Source organism: Lepidochelys kempii, chromosome 14, assembly GCF_965140265.1.
Source record: "Lepidochelys kempii isolate rLepKem1 chromosome 14, rLepKem1.hap2, whole genome shotgun sequence".
Lineage (NCBI taxonomy): Eukaryota > Metazoa > Chordata > Testudines > Cheloniidae > Lepidochelys > Lepidochelys kempii.
Window position 1 is genome coordinate 7,102,714 of NC_133269.1, and position 17,389 is coordinate 7,120,102.

General features: G+C 39.3%; 1 protein-coding gene across 9 annotated transcripts in view; it reads right to left on the minus strand.

Annotated features, from left to right (window-relative positions):
* CEP112 (centrosomal protein 112) overlaps positions 1-17,389 on the minus strand; it is a 357,419-nt gene that overhangs the window by 58,989 nt on the left and 281,041 nt on the right. For all 9 annotated transcript variants that reach the window (XR_012154913.1, XM_073311620.1, XM_073311622.1 and 6 more), the window contains 2 exons: positions 17,173-17,262; positions 1,304-1,405 (listed from right to left, as the gene is read on the minus strand). Coding sequence is in view for 8 of the 9 variants with exons in the window: in XM_073311620.1 (XP_073167721.1) it covers positions 1,304-1,405; positions 17,173-17,262 (192 nt within the window). In the remaining variant the exon portion in view is untranslated. The remainder of the gene's footprint in view (positions 1-1,303; positions 1,406-17,172; positions 17,263-17,389) is intronic.

A 17,389-nucleotide genomic window follows, 5' to 3' on the forward strand; every position in this document is an offset into this window, starting at 1 on the left:
TCATACTCAATTTGTCATCCACTATAACCTCCAGGTCCTTATCAGCGGTACTACTTCCTAGCCAGCTACTGTGCATTTTCCTTCCTCAAGGCAGTACTTTGCACTTGTCTTTATTGAATTTCATCTTGTTTCATTTGTTACGATAATTTTGAAATCTAATCCTGTTCTCCAAAGTGCTAGCAACCTCTCCCACCTTGGTGTCATCCACAAATTTCATATGTATATTCTCCACTCCACTGACCAAGTCATTAATGAAAATATTGAATTCTGCTGGACCCAAGATTGACCCCTGCGGGACTGCACTAGATACACCCTCCCCTGTAGACAGTGAACCATCATTAATTGTGCTGATTATGGTCGTTCAACCAGTTCTGCATACTCCTTATAGTAATTTCATCTAGATCGCATTTCTCTTATTTGCTTATGAGAATGTCATATGGGGCTGTGTCAAAAGCCTGGCTGAAATCAAGATACATCACATCTGCTTCCTAACTATCCACTACCCAGTAGCCCTTCCAAAGGGGTAAGGGTTTTTTTTTTGTTTTTTTTTTAAACATGATCAGTCATTGGTTTAAAAAAATGACATTTAACAGTTTGTCTTCATCTTTACTATTCTTACTTCTAGGGCTGCCATTCAGATTAATTTACAGTTTCATATATTTTAAGACAAGAAGGAACCATCTAGTTTTATCTAACACATAACACAGGTCTTAGAATTTCCTGAGTTAATTCCTGCTGCAAATCCAAACTAAAATGCTGTGTGTACCAAATCAAATGTCTTTGACAAGATATTATATCAACGCTATTACCTTTATCAACCAAACTTGGAATTAATTCAATGGACTTTTGAGGCAGTACCTAAAAAAGCAAAGGGCTGCTTTATTATACAGGCTGCAAAGGAAACAAAGAGTCCCCCAGGGCATGGCGAACAGAGTTTCTTCTGAAGAAACACTGATAATAGATAGTTGCTAACCATACTCTGTCTTCAGCAGCATATTCTTGGGAAAGAAAAAAAGGTAACAGTTGCAACATCATTGCTGACTTTATTTTCTACTTTCAGCTGGCATTTGAGGTAAATCCCTTGGATCAAGAGAGATGACTCTTTCACTAGTGAGATGAGGGAGATGGGGAGAGGGAGATCCTAGCAGAAAGGTGACGGTGTGATAAGCATCTGACTCTTGCCAGTTTATCACTGACCTCAATCCAATATTGCCAAATTTAATGCATTCATAGTTTCCTTTATAAAAGAGATGAGTGTTATTTAAACCCTAGAATTGGAGACAATTGAGTACTGATATTTTACCTGAGATTTTAAAGATGCAATGGTGTCTTCCAGTTCCTTTCTCAAAGATGCTGGCATCAGACCTTTGAGTTTGGTTTCATATTCTTGTCGTATGTATGTCACCTGAAATTGAATAAAGAGATTTAAATGACACATAACCAATTTGGGGGGAGGAGAGAATCTTCACAGCCAACTTCTTCTTAGACCAGTGTTTCCCAATTTGGAGGCCAGAACAAGACTAATTGGGGGTGGGGGGCAAGGGAGGGTGAGGACACAGAGGAAGAAAGCTGTAAGAACGCAGACCCAGCATTGCACACAGACACTGCAAGCATGCTGCCACCTTTGCAGGTCAAGTGGTAGGCAGCTCCTTAATGTCACCAACCTTCCCTCTCTGCTTCTGCTGTGCCCTTTATGCAACCAGCTGTAGTTCTCATTACTCAGCTCAGCCTTGTATGGCACCAGTTACCATCCCCAGGGCCATGCAGAATTCTGGTGAGTGGAAGAACAGGGAGCGGGTTCTGGGGGGTGGGTGGGGCAGCACGGAGAGGAGAAAGTGTCCCCAAAACACATAAAAGAGCAAAAGAGAAGAAAGAAGAAAAGAAGTAGAGAGAAAAGAAAACAAGAAGAAAAAAGAGGGTTATAGAAAAGGAGTGAGGAAAAAATGGGCAGAAAAAGGAGACATAGTAGGGGCTCTGTTAAGAACTGGTGTGAGAGGACAAAGGAAGGGCCATGTGGCTATCTCCCTCTAATCCGTCCCTGGGAAGCTTTAACGAAAGCACGGCTGGGGACTGGGCAGAGGGCCTCATGCAGTAGCCACTGAAATCAATGAGAGCCTTCCTGTTGACTTCAGTGGGCGTTAGCTCAGGCATTGCTTGTGTCTCACTCCTAATATATGAGACAAAATAACTCTGCATACAGAATTTTTTAAAAAACACTTCGAAGTTAGAAAGTTTTGTAAGGAGCAACATTTTGTGTCTATGGATGTAACTATGTTTTATTTACAGCTTGGCATTTCTTGGACTTCATTCCAGGACTATTAATGCCCTCCAGCTAAGTGATGCACTCAGAATAGTTTAATGACTTGTCAATCCCCATCTAGATATTTTGAGGATCTTGTCTTACTTATTATTACACGGAAAATTTGCAAGACATTCCTTGCACTCTTCACAGCTCATTTTTCAGTCAAATTCATTGCAGCAGAATCAAAATTGTTGATCTACTATTCTTCTAACCAAGCTCTAAAAGTATTAAATTGAGTAGCACCAAAACCTGTCTCCTGAAATGATTATTCTTTTTTAAAGTAATTTCTAGGCACATTATCTGACACTACAGCAATCTCCATATGCTTTTGCTTTCTGCTTGACCTTTCCCTTTTGGCTGCAATGAATTCAAGACTCTGCTGGAGATTCAAATGCTCAAAGAGATTTCTAAAATGTTTGGACTTGGAATGACTCTGTGAGCATCTTCAAAAGACCAATGTGTGATCTCCTTACACATGATTTTGGGTATATATATCAAGGAAATATTACCACCCTAGCAGCTTATCCCAGTATACTTAAAAATATCACTATAAAGTTATGTCTCCATTCGAACCATATAGAGAATCATGAATTGATTTTTGTCTACATAAATGATCACCAGTCACTGAGGGATGGATTCAATACCCATTGAAATCAACAGAAGAACTCCTTATTGGCTTCAGTGGGCATTGTATCAGGCCCTTTAAATATGAAAGGGTGTGTAACTCCCCAAAAGAAATAGCTGCAAGAGTGAAAAAAAGAACTTTCAAAAAGAAAGTGTGATGAATAAAGGCTGAAGTAAAGGAGTTCCATACTATTTCGTTTGGGGTTTCTGACATAGATATGCATTGCTACCATGACATCTTTGGTACCTACCAGCAGTGCCCATAACTATGTCATATGCACTTTAGGACTAATTTATACAAGTTAAGGAAAGAGCAGAACCAGCTGCAGTCATCATTTTCTAATTATTTATACTTAATTTCCCCCTCCTTTTAATTATAAAGTATTATAAACAATCTCCCACCGAAAACTGACTGGGAAAGGGCATTTCAAGAAGCTTGGTTGTAAGCAAAGAATGCAGGAGACCCATGTCTCTCATTGCCTAGGGCATGCTGCCCTGGTGCATTGTTTACATAATACTCTTGAGTCTCAGGGGAGTTTGGTTGATGATTGTTTTATTCAATAGTTTTGGATCATTCGTACTTAAAGACCATGCAACTGGATGGAGGATTACAGCAAGATATCTTTGCAGATGTCTACAATAAGAAGAAAAGTTTCAGGTGAATATAAATAATCACAGAATCTTAGAATCATAGAACTGGAAGGAACCTCGAGAGGAAACTTATCTGAATATCTGCTTTTTTGGATAGGTACCTACGTGTCTAATTCGGATCACATATGTCTATTGTGAATTTAACACATTACACTAGCCAGTCTGATAGTGAACTTCCTCTAATCTTTTGTTTGGGATTTAGCAATCACATTAAGCTGGGGGAAATGTAAGTTTACTGTGTTGCTGTACTGCTATCTAATACAGAGTGTTCATAATAGTCAACTGGCTAACGATGGCTGACTAACAAGAAGTCTATGTCATGACACATATTACATGGTCTCAGCACCAAAAGTAAAATTAAGTCTTTTCCCATAAACTGGATGTTCTTCTTCATGCACCTAACCAGATGAACTTGGAAGGGAATGTATCAAATATGGAGAAGGTGAGTGGACTCTTTAAAATATATGGGAATGCAATAAGGAGTATCTAGGTTAGGCAAACTGCAATGCTCATTCCCACTGCAGTGATTAGGAAAACAGACCTAAGAGATTTAGAACACATTCCTGTTTGAAGATGGGGAAATGGAAAATATTTGAACATTACTGCACTCAAAAGTGAAATATCATAGTGGAGCACCACATGTACATTTGCAAACAGAAAGTAAATGACCCATGGGCTCATTTTATTACAGGGTGGTAGACATTTAAAAAAATGGACATGGTTGTTGTAGAGATGTTACAATTTAGGATTTTTGGGCATGAAAATGATAATTTCTTAAGCACAAGGACTTGTTAATAATCAGCCACCTTTATTCAATGACATCATCACTAAGTGATATTATATCAACATAGATCAACTGGGAGTAGGATTGGGCCTTATATTTTCCCACTATTGTTGTATTCACTAACATCCTAATGTAGCAAAGCACTTAGACCCTGATTCAGCTTGGTCCTTGAGCATGTGATTAGTCGCACTAATCAATTCAACAGGACTACTCACAACTTTAATTACCTTGCTGAATCAGGGCCTTAAGTCTGTGCTTAATTTTCAACATGTCAATAGTTCCACGGACTCCAATGGGACTAGCCACCTGCTTAAAGTTAAGCAAGTGCTCAAGTGCTTTGATGGATTTGGGGCTGACTTCACCAGTGATGGATAAGGGGAAGTTCACTGCCAGACTGACTTCAAAATTTTCAAATGGAACTTCCTTACTGTGCGTTCACACACCAACACACTTCACACTACTCATGTTTTAGCAACAAAATGCTTTAAATTTGCCAGGAAGTTTTGCCATCAGGACCACAAATCAGATTTTACTTTATTTGAAACTGAGATAAGTTTTGACTTCCAGCTTATTTGCAAAGAACACACATGTTTAAACACTTGATGACTAGATATAAATTAAGGCTCACTTAAAGCACCGATTTTCTTTCTTTCTTTCTTCCTTTTTTTTTTCCTTTGGAAAAAGCAAGTCTTGTCAAATATGTATTATACATAATATAACTATCAGTAGAAGGGAATAAAATAGATCTTATGAAAGTTTAGGAGAATTCTGTGCAGAAATGCTTCTCACGTACCAGCAAACGAAGAGACCCCCGCAAAGCCCTTATGTACATAGACAAATAAAAGTTTTTCTTGTGAACTAATTGTAATCTATAGTGTCATGCAAATATAAAGAAATAAAAGAATTGTTTGATATGTTTGTGTGTGTGTGAGAGATCAAGATTTGTATTTTTTAAAAATAAAATAATAGCATAAGTGTATCTAAGTTATTTCTGTGAGTGCTTTAAACATTATGAGGTATATGTACTTTGCCAGGATAAATATCCTTTGAGCCAAGAGCTGATTTAGGGTGGAGTTCTGGATGCAGCAGAACATGCATATTTGTGTTCATCTAACATGTGTTAGACATGTTCTTGGTGAGAGAGGAGAAGAAACAGACAGCTAGAACTGCTAAATGTTTTTATTTTTGGAAGTTAAGAAAAAATAAAAGCTATATTTCACCAATCAGGCAGATTGTGCTGGACAGCTTTTCTAACTCCATATCTAAAGATAATATAATAACGGTGAAATTCATGCACAAAGCTTGTAAAATTGGGGATGCAAGGTCCAGGGAAAGGAATCCCATGGCCCCCACTCTGCAAACAAACCGTGGGATGCCAGTCCAGTCCTTCTGTTACCATCATTTCAGCCTATGGGAATAGTGGCTGCAGAACCTCTATGTCATTCACGAGAAAATTCCTGGTCACTAGATCCATGCAAGTATGGCTACCCAGTTCTATTGCCAGTAGCCTTTTGCCACACTTGCATATTCAGAGACACCCTTCCATTGTGTGCAGGCCCCATTGCAGTCTCCCTCTCCCATCTGCATTGCCACACCATAGATATATAGTGTTGTGACTGGTCTTGCACTAGCCCATGGTGGGGTAAATTTCACCGTACTGATTGCTGGCAGAAATTATGGTCAAATTCTGCGACAGGCCTCTTCCAACCTGCTTATTTTTTACCAGTATAATCTTCAAGTGCAATCTAACTGCATGTTTTCACAAAACGGTTATTCACTTTTCACACTGTAATCCAGCAAAGGCTGAAGAGAGCTGTTCCCTTCTGAGGAAGATAATTCTTTGAAAGTCACAAAGAAATAGGTACCATGCTTTAGAATCCAGATACACATTACTAAGTTGGCTGGAAGGAAATTCTTGAGTACTATTTAAAAAAAGAGAGCGAGACAGACAAAGAAAGAAACAATCCCTGGTAGCTGAAGGATTGTTTGGGGCTGATTCTTAGAATGATATCTTTCTGGACTTCAGTGAGAAGGTGTATGCACCATTTTGCAGTGAAAACTGATCTGCAAAATATTAGACCCTAATATCATGGTGAAGAGGATCTCCCAATAAATTCATTGCTAAGATAGTTTGTCGAAAGTATATTACTTTCAACTATATTCATTAATAATTGCACAATGGGATGAAAATAAGATCCCAGCTGTTTCCTGTCACATTGTGCTAAACATGCTAATAGCTGTTGGCTGAAGTTACTAACAAGATTTACTGACCCAAGAGATTTAAATAGATCATGGTGAAAGTCTAAATTACTTCTTTATAACTAACAGACAACATATAGCTGAGTTTGGTGTACTAATTTTGATGGGGGGGGTGTCTATATTTTTAACATTTATTTTAGACCATGGAAAAAGGACTGAAGAGTGTTTTTTTTTTTTGTTTGGTTTGGTTTTTTGTCCCTAAAGATTTGTCTTTTATTTTATTGACTTGAGTTGCTTACCTAGGACCCACCAAAGCTCTGTCTCCTCTATACCCTTAAAAGATTTTTAAAATTACAATTCTTCATCCCTCAGGAGGGCTTTTACTCTGTTGGATGGGACAGCTCCGTTTTATTTGGTGTTGTGCTAGGTTTACTTTAGTCATGAGAAAGCCCTTTTTCTTGTTCATTTCGATGAGCTGATTTAATCTTTGATGTCAACAGAAGCAATTAAAAGCTATATTTGCCACAGATAGATAAAGTAACCTTTGGTTGGCCACACAACAAGTTAAGAAAAACATAAGAGCTGAACCATCCCCACACTCTCCAATATGAAATATAGGAAATGCTGAATTGCATGGCATAAAATGATGCATTGTCATAATGAGTCAAGACAAACGTCACAGGAGATAGACATTTTGTTAGGCTGTGTATGTGAATTATCCAAAACTAAGCCCTTCATCCTATTCCAAACCCAGCAACTCTTTTTCTACCCCATGTGACTGCCCACCTCCGACAGACTACACTTAGCTCTTCAGTATCTAAGTGTTGTTATTACAATGCAGCCCCAATTTGCAAAATCCTGGATATGTGAAACTCACAATTAATCACAGGTTGGTCACCTCCTCCCTGGCTGTAGTGACCGATTTTCTGTTCTTGCAGGGAACAAGCTCTGAGGGAAACAAAGCTGCTGTGCGGTGAAGCTGCTCAGAGTCTCAGTCAGCTTCGGGGAACCCTGCTAGCTCTCTACAATCAGAGGCACCCGATTATCCAGACGCCCGATTTCATTCAGGTTTCAGGTGTCCTCCGACTCTAAAAAGATCTTAATAGAATCTAGGGTCGATTGCAGATGACGATCCCAAATTGCTTGTCTTGGACCTGGGTTGGAGAGTGCCAAATTCTGGGCTACTCAAGGCACTTTTGGACCCAGAGCCAGACCTGATTCACAATGCACTAGAGTACAAACATTCTTCCCTATTTGGTTCACATACTCTCCTATTCCAGGGATAGGAGGTTGGAGTTACTACCTTCATTGTGAAATGCATGCTGAAATGTGGTTCCTACAGATTTAAAGAAACACGACGATATCATTTGACGACACTATTCTTAAGTTTTCGTTAGTAATAAGCATTAACAATTGCATAAATTCAATTCAACGGAAAATAGTAGAGCAAGATCAGACAGTCCTGTTTTTTTGGCAAATATGCACCATGTTGTTCTATGACAGTAAAATAAATTCAGCTACAGAACCTACCCGGCTCTCACAATTTCAATAAAGCATAAGGTGATGGCATAGCCAACCTTTGTGTTTTTCTCTCTTTAGCTAGTAAATCATTTGAGAGTCCAAAACATCTTTTGCCTCTCTGTTTTACTAACCCTTAAGGACCACCAGTTATGATGTACTGCTCAATGCACAATCTAAGCTTTCTGCTCTAAATCAGTTTCTTTCAACCTGCATCCAAGAGACCCTATTACTTCAGCGGCTTATATTTCAATATCTTTCTGTTCTTACCCCAGATCCCCCACCTGGAAAATCCTCTGTTTGTAGTTAAGCACTAAAGGTCTATATAATTCATAACTGCAAAGGAAGAGAAGCTAGGCAAAACTTTAAAAAACAGCCAGCTGCATATGTCAAGAACAGCATTCTTGAGATTACATGAGCTGGATAGGAATAAAAGCTTTTGCTGTCAACACCACAGAATAACAAGGAATGCTGTGGTTAACAAACTCCCTCCACTGCCCCCCCTCCAGCAGGGGGCCTCCATTGTCTCTGTTGGAATGTTCATGATCCCCAATTCCTTAACCCCTCATCCAAAGGACTCTCACTCTGGCAGAGGACTGTTCCCTTCAGCTCACGTCCATGCTGTTCCATAAACTGGCTGGAGAAGTCACTGTTACGTGTAAGGGGGAAGCCTCAGCAGTGCTTCCAACACCCGCTGATCCGGGGAGCAGACAAATAGAAGTCGAAACTAGCTCATCTTCCGCGCTACTGACCAGCACCACTGGTCCAGCCCTACAAACAAACACCATTAATTCCTGGTTTTGTTAATAGCAAAGAATTTCTAAAACATTATCAAGGTAATTACTCTGAAATGCAGTTTGAATAAGATTCTCTGACACCACCACTGGAATTTATTCATGTGTTACAGCTTTACTTTCCATCTTGTGTTACCTGCTGCATAGTGCTTGCCAGTGTGGAACAATTCAATGGTTTAAGCGTTTGAGCTTGCAAAGCACGGAGAGCCCTCAGGCCTCACTGATGTCAGCTGGAGCTGAGGATGTTCAGCAACATGCAGGATCAGGCTCTATATCTGCAGACTGCCTAAAACTTTCTGGCAAGGCCTTTGTAGATAGTAATCAGAAATTACTTCTACAATCACAATTTCCTCGCCTTTAAGGAGCTCGGTTTTTACAAGCAAACATATTGCCTGTTCTTCAAAGCATCACCGTTGGTAAGATTCTGGTTCTTACCTACCTCAAACATTTCACCATTTCTGCTTAAATTCCATGGTCAGTAGAGAAGGTAAAAATTGCTATACTTGTTCTATTTCTCACAAAGGAGACTGATTAAAAAGGAAACAGCGTACGAGGGTAAAAATGTAGTAATATTGAAGGCCAGCTTATGGCTAGTATCTTGTCAATACCAGCCTTTATCAAACATCGGAAATATGAATCTGTACTGCGTTAAACTCCAACCAGGCAGCCCCATCCCCTTGAAGGAAGGCAGACAAACCTTACTAACCTACCACACAACTCTGGGTTCCTACCCTCTTCTAACCACTGGATAGGCTCAGAGGTGTTTCTCCTCACTTCTTTCCTTCTTCTGAACCTAAGCTCATTTCTGCAAGAAATACCATTTCCCCTTTTACTTCCCCTCATTTGACTATTTGCCTTACCATGGAACCTCTAATCTGCTTTCTCTGAAAGAACACAATTCCTTCATTTATTTCTATTCAAGCAATCATCTAAATCACATAAAATAACGTACTTTCCCCACAAAAGGGAAGGTCTCCCTTTGACTCATCATTATTTAACATGCAAGATGCCAGTAACTGACATTTTCAAATACTGTATGTATTTCTTGCATCTGAGCGCAAATGTTGCTACTGTTGGTAAAAATTCTGTCTCCTTTCAACTATTGACACTCATCTCCTATTTCTCTTTTCAGCAGCTCACTTCATTCCAATAGTCTCACTGCCATGGAGTGTACATGCCTTTGTACTTTTCTGGGAGACTGTACTTTTTACCAGAGTTAATACCTGATTATTAACCTCCCCACATATACCATCAGCTTCCCCTTTTCCTTTCCAGAAATGGCACTGTTGGTGCAAGAACCTCCTCCCCTGCAACTTTTGCCATATGAAACAAGTTTCCTGTATCTTTCAACCCCATCGATATACCATCTTCTTTCAAATCCCACCTCTAAGTCTGTTTTCCTGTGCCTAAACTTCACTTTCTTCCCCTTCTGCTCTATAGATATTATGTATAACAGCATAATTTGATAATATTACTATTATCCAATACTTAATTCTGTAATAATTTAACCTGTAAAGTATTTTATGAAACACTGTTATGGAAGATGCTATATAAAATAAGTTTATTATTTGTTCATATACCAAGTTATTTCTTACAATTGTCTGGGGAGTCATTACAAAATTCAGGACCTGACTCATTTTGAGCAGACTCTGACTCATGCTGGGTCTTTGACTGCTGCTGAGAGTCTAGGAAACAATGGATGGCAAGAGTACTGATCAACTGCAATTAGCAAAGAAGTTGCATCTTTTACTTTTAAACACAAAACTCGCCATGGTAATCTATAGCTGTGTCACCTTGAGTTTAGATTACTTCAGCATGCTCTATGTAGGGCTATTCCTTAAGAACATTTGGAAATTCAAGGTTCAGTTTTGACCTATAGAGTTCTAAATAGTTTGTATCTGCCATCTACCCAAGGGACCTCTCCCTTCATAGAGTACCAGGACTACTGCAATCATCTGAGGCACTGACAGGTGAGTCTACACTCTGATCACTAAAGCCTCAATTAGTTTCCCCAGTGACAGCTGATTGAGTAAATAGGGAGGATGTAGCTAATCAGACAGGGAAACAGGGTGAGTTAAAGAATTAACTGGCCCACCATCCGACTATCTTGATAAAAGGGAGGAAAGAAGCACTAGGGGGAGGAGGACAGGATTATGGTGCCCAGACTGAAGGAGATCCCAAGGAAGAGAGATCTCTTTTCCTCCTAGGGCCCGATGAAGAGAAGCTGAAGATCAAAGGGATTAGCTGTTGTGTTGCACTGTACAGGTGCTGGTGGACGGGACTTGAATAAATTATAGAGTTGACACTAAAAAATGAGAGTCTGAGCAAAACCTGGGCAGGCCAAGGATGGGCGGGGGGGATGTGAACCCCGTCAGACTGACCCTTCATACGATCACACAGGAGACAAAAAGATGAGGTGATGAACGAAAAAGCTGAGTCTTCTCTAGATAAAATGCCAAGCACAGTCTCAGCTCTAACTTGCAAAGTCACTGTTCATCTGCATTTGAATGTGGTTTAGGAAAGAACACTGGTAAGTAAATCATTTGGGTATCGTGAAACTGAAACCACTTTTGACAAAAATTCTGGATGTGGCAACGTTGCCTTTGAAAAACTGCCTATATGGGAACTCTGCCATTAAGATGTGCAGTTCACTTACTCTTCTTGGGCATGTTATAGCAACAAGGAAGGCTGTCTTCTGGGACAGAGAACAGGCTGCCAGGGGCTCAAATGGAGACCCTCTTAGGGTACGTCTTCACTACCCACTGGCTAGGCGGATAGTGATCGATCTCTCAGGGATCGATTTATCGCATCTCGTCTAGACACAATAAATCAATCCCCAAATCAACGCTTGTACTCCACCTCGGCAGGAGGAGTAAGTGGAGTCGACGGGGGAGCCGCTGTGGTCGATTTGCCACCGTGAGGACAGCCAGGTAACTCGAACTAAGATATTCAACTTCAGGTACGCGAATAGCGTAGTGGAAGTTGCGTATCTTAGTTCGAAACGCCCCTCCCCCCCCAGTGTAGCCCAGGCCTCAGAAATCTCACTACCATGAAGTTTGAGAAAGATTTTCTTCTCTTGGATGAGAGGATGAAATGCCAAGATCGCTGCTAAGTGGACCCTCAACGAACTGAGTGACATAAAAAATGTCCTGAATGCAGGCTAGCATTGGTTGAATTCTGTGAGCTAGCAACCAAACTGAAAATCACTTCCACTCGGCCAAATGAATGAACCTAGTAGACTGTTTCCTACTATTAAGTAGCACGGGTCGAACAGCTTATGAACATTGTTCCTCCTTGTCATCTAGCCACACAGCACACTTGCTATGCCAAGGACCGTGGTGCTGAGTCAGTAGGTCAGGATAAAGAGGAAGAGATATGGGAGGTCAATCCAACAGATTAAGGAGGCCAGAGAACCAACACTGTCACAGTCAAGGCACTCCATAAGGTGCTGCTTGAGGTGTAAGTCCCTCACCACCTGAACATATGCAGATGGTGCACCTTTCTTTAGTGCGCCCTTTTGCCAGGCACAACGAACACCACATCTGGGAATCACTACTGAGGACAGCAACCCATGCAATGGAAAATGTTTAAACTGTTTAAATGTGGTGATGGCATCATACCAGGATAACTATCGATCATAGCTGACTTCTACTAACTAAAACTAAGGATACTACTAAACTATCTAACTATTAACTATACACAATAAAATTCCAGAAAGACTGAAACAGAGACGCGTAAGGTAAAATACCACACAGAACGCTACAATCTAGTCCTGGGCAGTGAGAAGGAACCAAGGTGGGTTAGGGGTGCTGCCCTTAAACAGCTAGGGGAGGGGCTATGGGGCCAAAGTGTGTGAGCGCTGACCCCACCCCCCACAGGTACTGCTAAGCTTTGGTGCACTGGGCATGTGCACATCTGAGTGGGATACACGTCTGCAACCACTTGAAGAACCAACATTTCAGAATGGTGCATAATAGCATTGTCTGCGAACAAATACATTAAGTTGGCATGGCAACTGAATGTGGTAAATATCCAGCAGTCATAAAATTAACCAAGTCAGAATAATAAACATTAAACATGAAAAATTCAATAAATGCTGTTGAATCACAGCTCTCAATGATCACTTCTGTTTTCATTTTGTAATTTGGAATAAAATGAAGCAGCTTTGTTTTGTTGAACAGATTTCACTCCAAATACCTCCAACACAACCCTAACTCATCTCATTTCCCTCTGCCTTTATTTTAATCAATTTGAGAAAATGGTAATTAAAGGCTTGGAAATCTGTACTGGCACTCACCCTGACTCCCCTTAATAATATTCATGAATTGTACATAATTGATTTTCTGTCTGAACAGCATCTCTCTCCTTTAAGGCTCTTTTTGCAACATGATTGATGCTTTTACCCTTGAGGATGATTGCTATGGTTTAAACATCTTCAGTGTTGTACAGTAACCGCTGTACTATAGTGCTCACGTAATTGTGAGCATAAGGTGATCTTTTTAAGTTTTTCTTCCTCCTTCCTGGGGTACAAACTTCGCCCAATGTCCTTCCCACTCCAAAATCTTTGGGAGTCCTTTCAAAATGAAAAAGTAAACGGGAGCAACACTCTGAAATGGTTTCTGAGGTAGGGTTCCCATGGGAGAACTTCTCAGAGGTCAGTCTACTATAAGCTTTTTGTATATTTTGCAGTGTGGCGGTTGCCTTTTTAACTTTTTTTTGAAGAAGTGCAGATATTCAAGCCAGAATGTGACTGGGATATCTACCATAGATATTTACATAGGCCCCAATTCAGCAAAAACACTTAAGCACATGCTTACGTCCACCCATATTTAGCAAAGCATTTAAGCATGTGCTTAACTTGAAGTATATGCTTCATTCTCATTGAAGTCAATGGGATTTGAGCATGTGCTTACATCCCTTGCTGAACTGAGGTCATACAAACGATATAGGGACGGCTGCAATAATGATTCAGCTGCCACCTTTATAGAAGCAGTGCGATACAAGAAACAGAATACTTCTCCAGTAAAGTGAAGGATGCAGATCTTCCCATTAGAGAGCTTGAATGTATAGGACAATGTTGAAACTATGCATTTATCAAAGACAATTAAATGCTGCAACACAGAACAGACAATATGGGAAACTAATCTAAAATCAGAAGTCCACATATTACTGGGAAGCAAGAAACTTAGAGCCCTGTTTTAGGAAGTGGTTCTAGTTATTTCCTACATTGGAATGCTTCCTGGATTTCCCAAGAACTTCTCTAGGGTTGTTTTAACGGTGCAGGCACTCCTATGAGGAAACCTAGTATCTCCAATATTCTGAGTCAAATTCTACTGACCTCTCATTACTTGCCCACCAGGAATAAAATTTTAAAATGTCTCAAGTGGTTGGGAAACTTATATTTGGAATAAATGTTCAATATTTCAACAACACAAAAGGTTAGGCATGAGGTGCCCCAAGGTTGCACACGAGAACTAGTGTTTCTTAATGTATTTCTCTGTGAACTGGAAAATGAGGTGAATGACAAAATTTATAGATGATGCAAAATTTCGATTAGTCAAGATTTAAAGAAGACTGAAAACTTTCAAGGAATTTAATAAAAGTAGAGAAATGGGCAACATGTCAGCAGGTGAGAGACTCAGTGTTGAGAAATGCAAGGTAATGTACACTGGAAAGAATAAACTGAAACATTCAGCCACATTGTTGAGTTCTAAATTAAATGTAACCACTTAGGAAAAAGACAAAGACAGTGCATGACAACCTCTGTTCAGTATGCAGTGGTGGTCAAATGCACAAACAAAATGTTATGGTGCACAAAGACTAGGACAGAAAACAATATGGAAAATATTATAGCACTTTAAACAAATCAATAGCTTACCCTCTACTGGGATATTGCATTCAGTTCTAGTTGCCTTAGTACTTTGCAACTGTAATCATCTTTTTACAGCTTTTTTGTGTGGAATGTGTGTGTAAATATTGTATCTGTCTTGACCAATCTAATAAGGAACAGGTTCATTCTTTGTAAGGAACAAAGGGTAAGCTTAGTGAATTCGTCACTCACTTCTGGAGACTGCAGAGTTATAAGGATGTCCCTACTGAAATAAGACAAACACGGAGCACTAAAATGCCACCCAACAAGCCATAACAAGAACCAGCTTTTCATTTTTAATTAAAAGCACAACAAAGTATTTGTTTCATGTCTCATTCACTTATTTGTTGTTGTTATAGAATCAAAACACAGAATTTTCCCTTTTAATGAAAAACAGAAGCCGTTTAACCCCCACCCACTTCCTCCTATTATTTTTTTTAAAGGAGACATGTAATAGCCCAGAAAACTGCCCTTTGTAATGGTGCCAAGGCAAATTTCAACCCTTTATGCAATGCGGCATCGAGACAAGAATATTTGGTAAGCGTAGGAAGAAAGTTCCAAGTAAGGGCCTTGAATATCTCAACTGCCTAACTGGCTGATCCTAGGCTGTATACCGTTATTGCCCCTTCTCTGAACATGTTTATGGGTAGTCTGGCCAAGGAATGACAATGAAAAATATATCAAGATATCCATGTTACCATTGAGTTTCTTGGGAGAAAGACTAAATTAAAAAATTAAAAGGAAAGACTCAAAAAAACATTGTAAGATGAGCAACCTTGTAAGATTGAACTCATTCAACAAAGTCTCAATTGTTGATTAACTTACTGGGGCTAAGAATCAGCATCTTCCAATGCTAATATATTAACAAGTTGCAGAAGCAGCTCTGGACTTGACGGTGCAAAAGTCAATGGGAATTTGGCTTCTACCTCAGGTCTGAAAATGGGACTTAGGATCCCATTTCAGACATTTCTGAACATTACCCAATGCTTAGAAGAACAAGTACAATTTTGGGGAACTCTTTTACAAGGAAGATATAAAAGAATTAGAAAAGGAATGGAAGTTAAGAGTGGACATTACTGAGGTGTAAAGTAGAAGATAAATACTGAAGGTGAATGCCATAAAAACTGCTAGAAAGGTATAAACTGAAACTAAGAAAGGAACAGGTATTAAGGAAGTTCCTAAAAAACTTTTTATTCAGGAGGACATGTGTGGAATGAACTAACAAAGGCACCAACAGAAACTGCAACTATAAAGATATTAATACGTTAAAAATGAGTGAAAAACATACTGGAAGAAAAAAACAGCTTAGGGTAGAAGACTAGGCAAACAGTTTGACACATCTAGAAGAGATGCTTGAAAACACTATTTAATAGTCGGAGAGGGACCTAGGACTCAAAAGAGCTGGGTTCTGTTCCAGACTCTGCCACTCTCACTATACCACAGTGGTCAAGTCACCATAGGTCTGTGTCTCAATGGACCAGTCCCCCATTTGTAAATAGAACAATAATACTTGCTAATCATTATGAATTTTTTGAGATATTCTGATGATGATTATCCCGAAATGTGACTATGCTAGGAAGTACAGATATGGGAACAGAAAGAATGAGCCATAGGCACTTTGGTACTAAATCAGGATCTGAAACACTGCACATGTGTTTACAAGTCAGTACAGAAAAAGCAATAGAGACAAAGGGAGATTCTACAAACTCATCTCTCCTTACATCAGGTCAGTATTCTTTGTGTGAGCACATGATCAAAGACTGGGATATGTGGATTTGTGCAATCTCTACTACTTCTGTATTTTCCTTCATATTTCAATTTACAACATGGTTCTAATGCAGGCACATCACTTTACATTTCAGTGATAATTTTATGTAACAATTCTGATAACAGTATTAGATTAATTTTCCCAATCTGTACATTACAAATAGTGAGCTTTGCTATGGAGCAGACTGAGGAAAAATGAACATTAGGAATCTCTGATTTCACTGACCATGTCCAGAATAACCTTAGCAATGCTAATCATATGGAATCATTTACGTACAATACTCTAACCAGTGAATGCATAAGATCTGCAATAAACATTATATTTATCCCAAGTATTGTCAAATTATAACTCTCTTAACAGAAGTCATGAAATAACAGGTTATAGTAATACCAGAAACCTCCATTCAAAACAATATTATTGCCTAAAAAGCATAATTTAACAGGTAAAGTAGTTGAAATAACATCTTGAAACAAAGAGCATTGGATAAATATTTGCTCCTGGGGTTCAGACAGTTTAATTCTCTTTTATTAACAAAAACAAAAAAGAAAGCTAGAGGAAAATATGGTAGGATAAGATATGCTTTTCTCTTGCAGCAAGATATTAATGTCAAATGTAGAGTCTGTTTGCCCAAGGAAAGAAATCTAGTAGGACAGTACTGTTTACCTGTTCCTGTGTCTCCAACTCCTTGTGCTGCAGCTTCTTTTCTGTAGATCGTACCTGATTGCAATAATTTTCCATTTCATCTTGTAAAGCCTGAAACAATATCAATCAATACAACACACACATTAAAAATTAGAAGATGGAAGGAAAAAACCCCATATAATTGTGTTCAGTTGGTAGCAAAAGTCATGGGTATTGTATACTCTTCAATCTTAGTTTT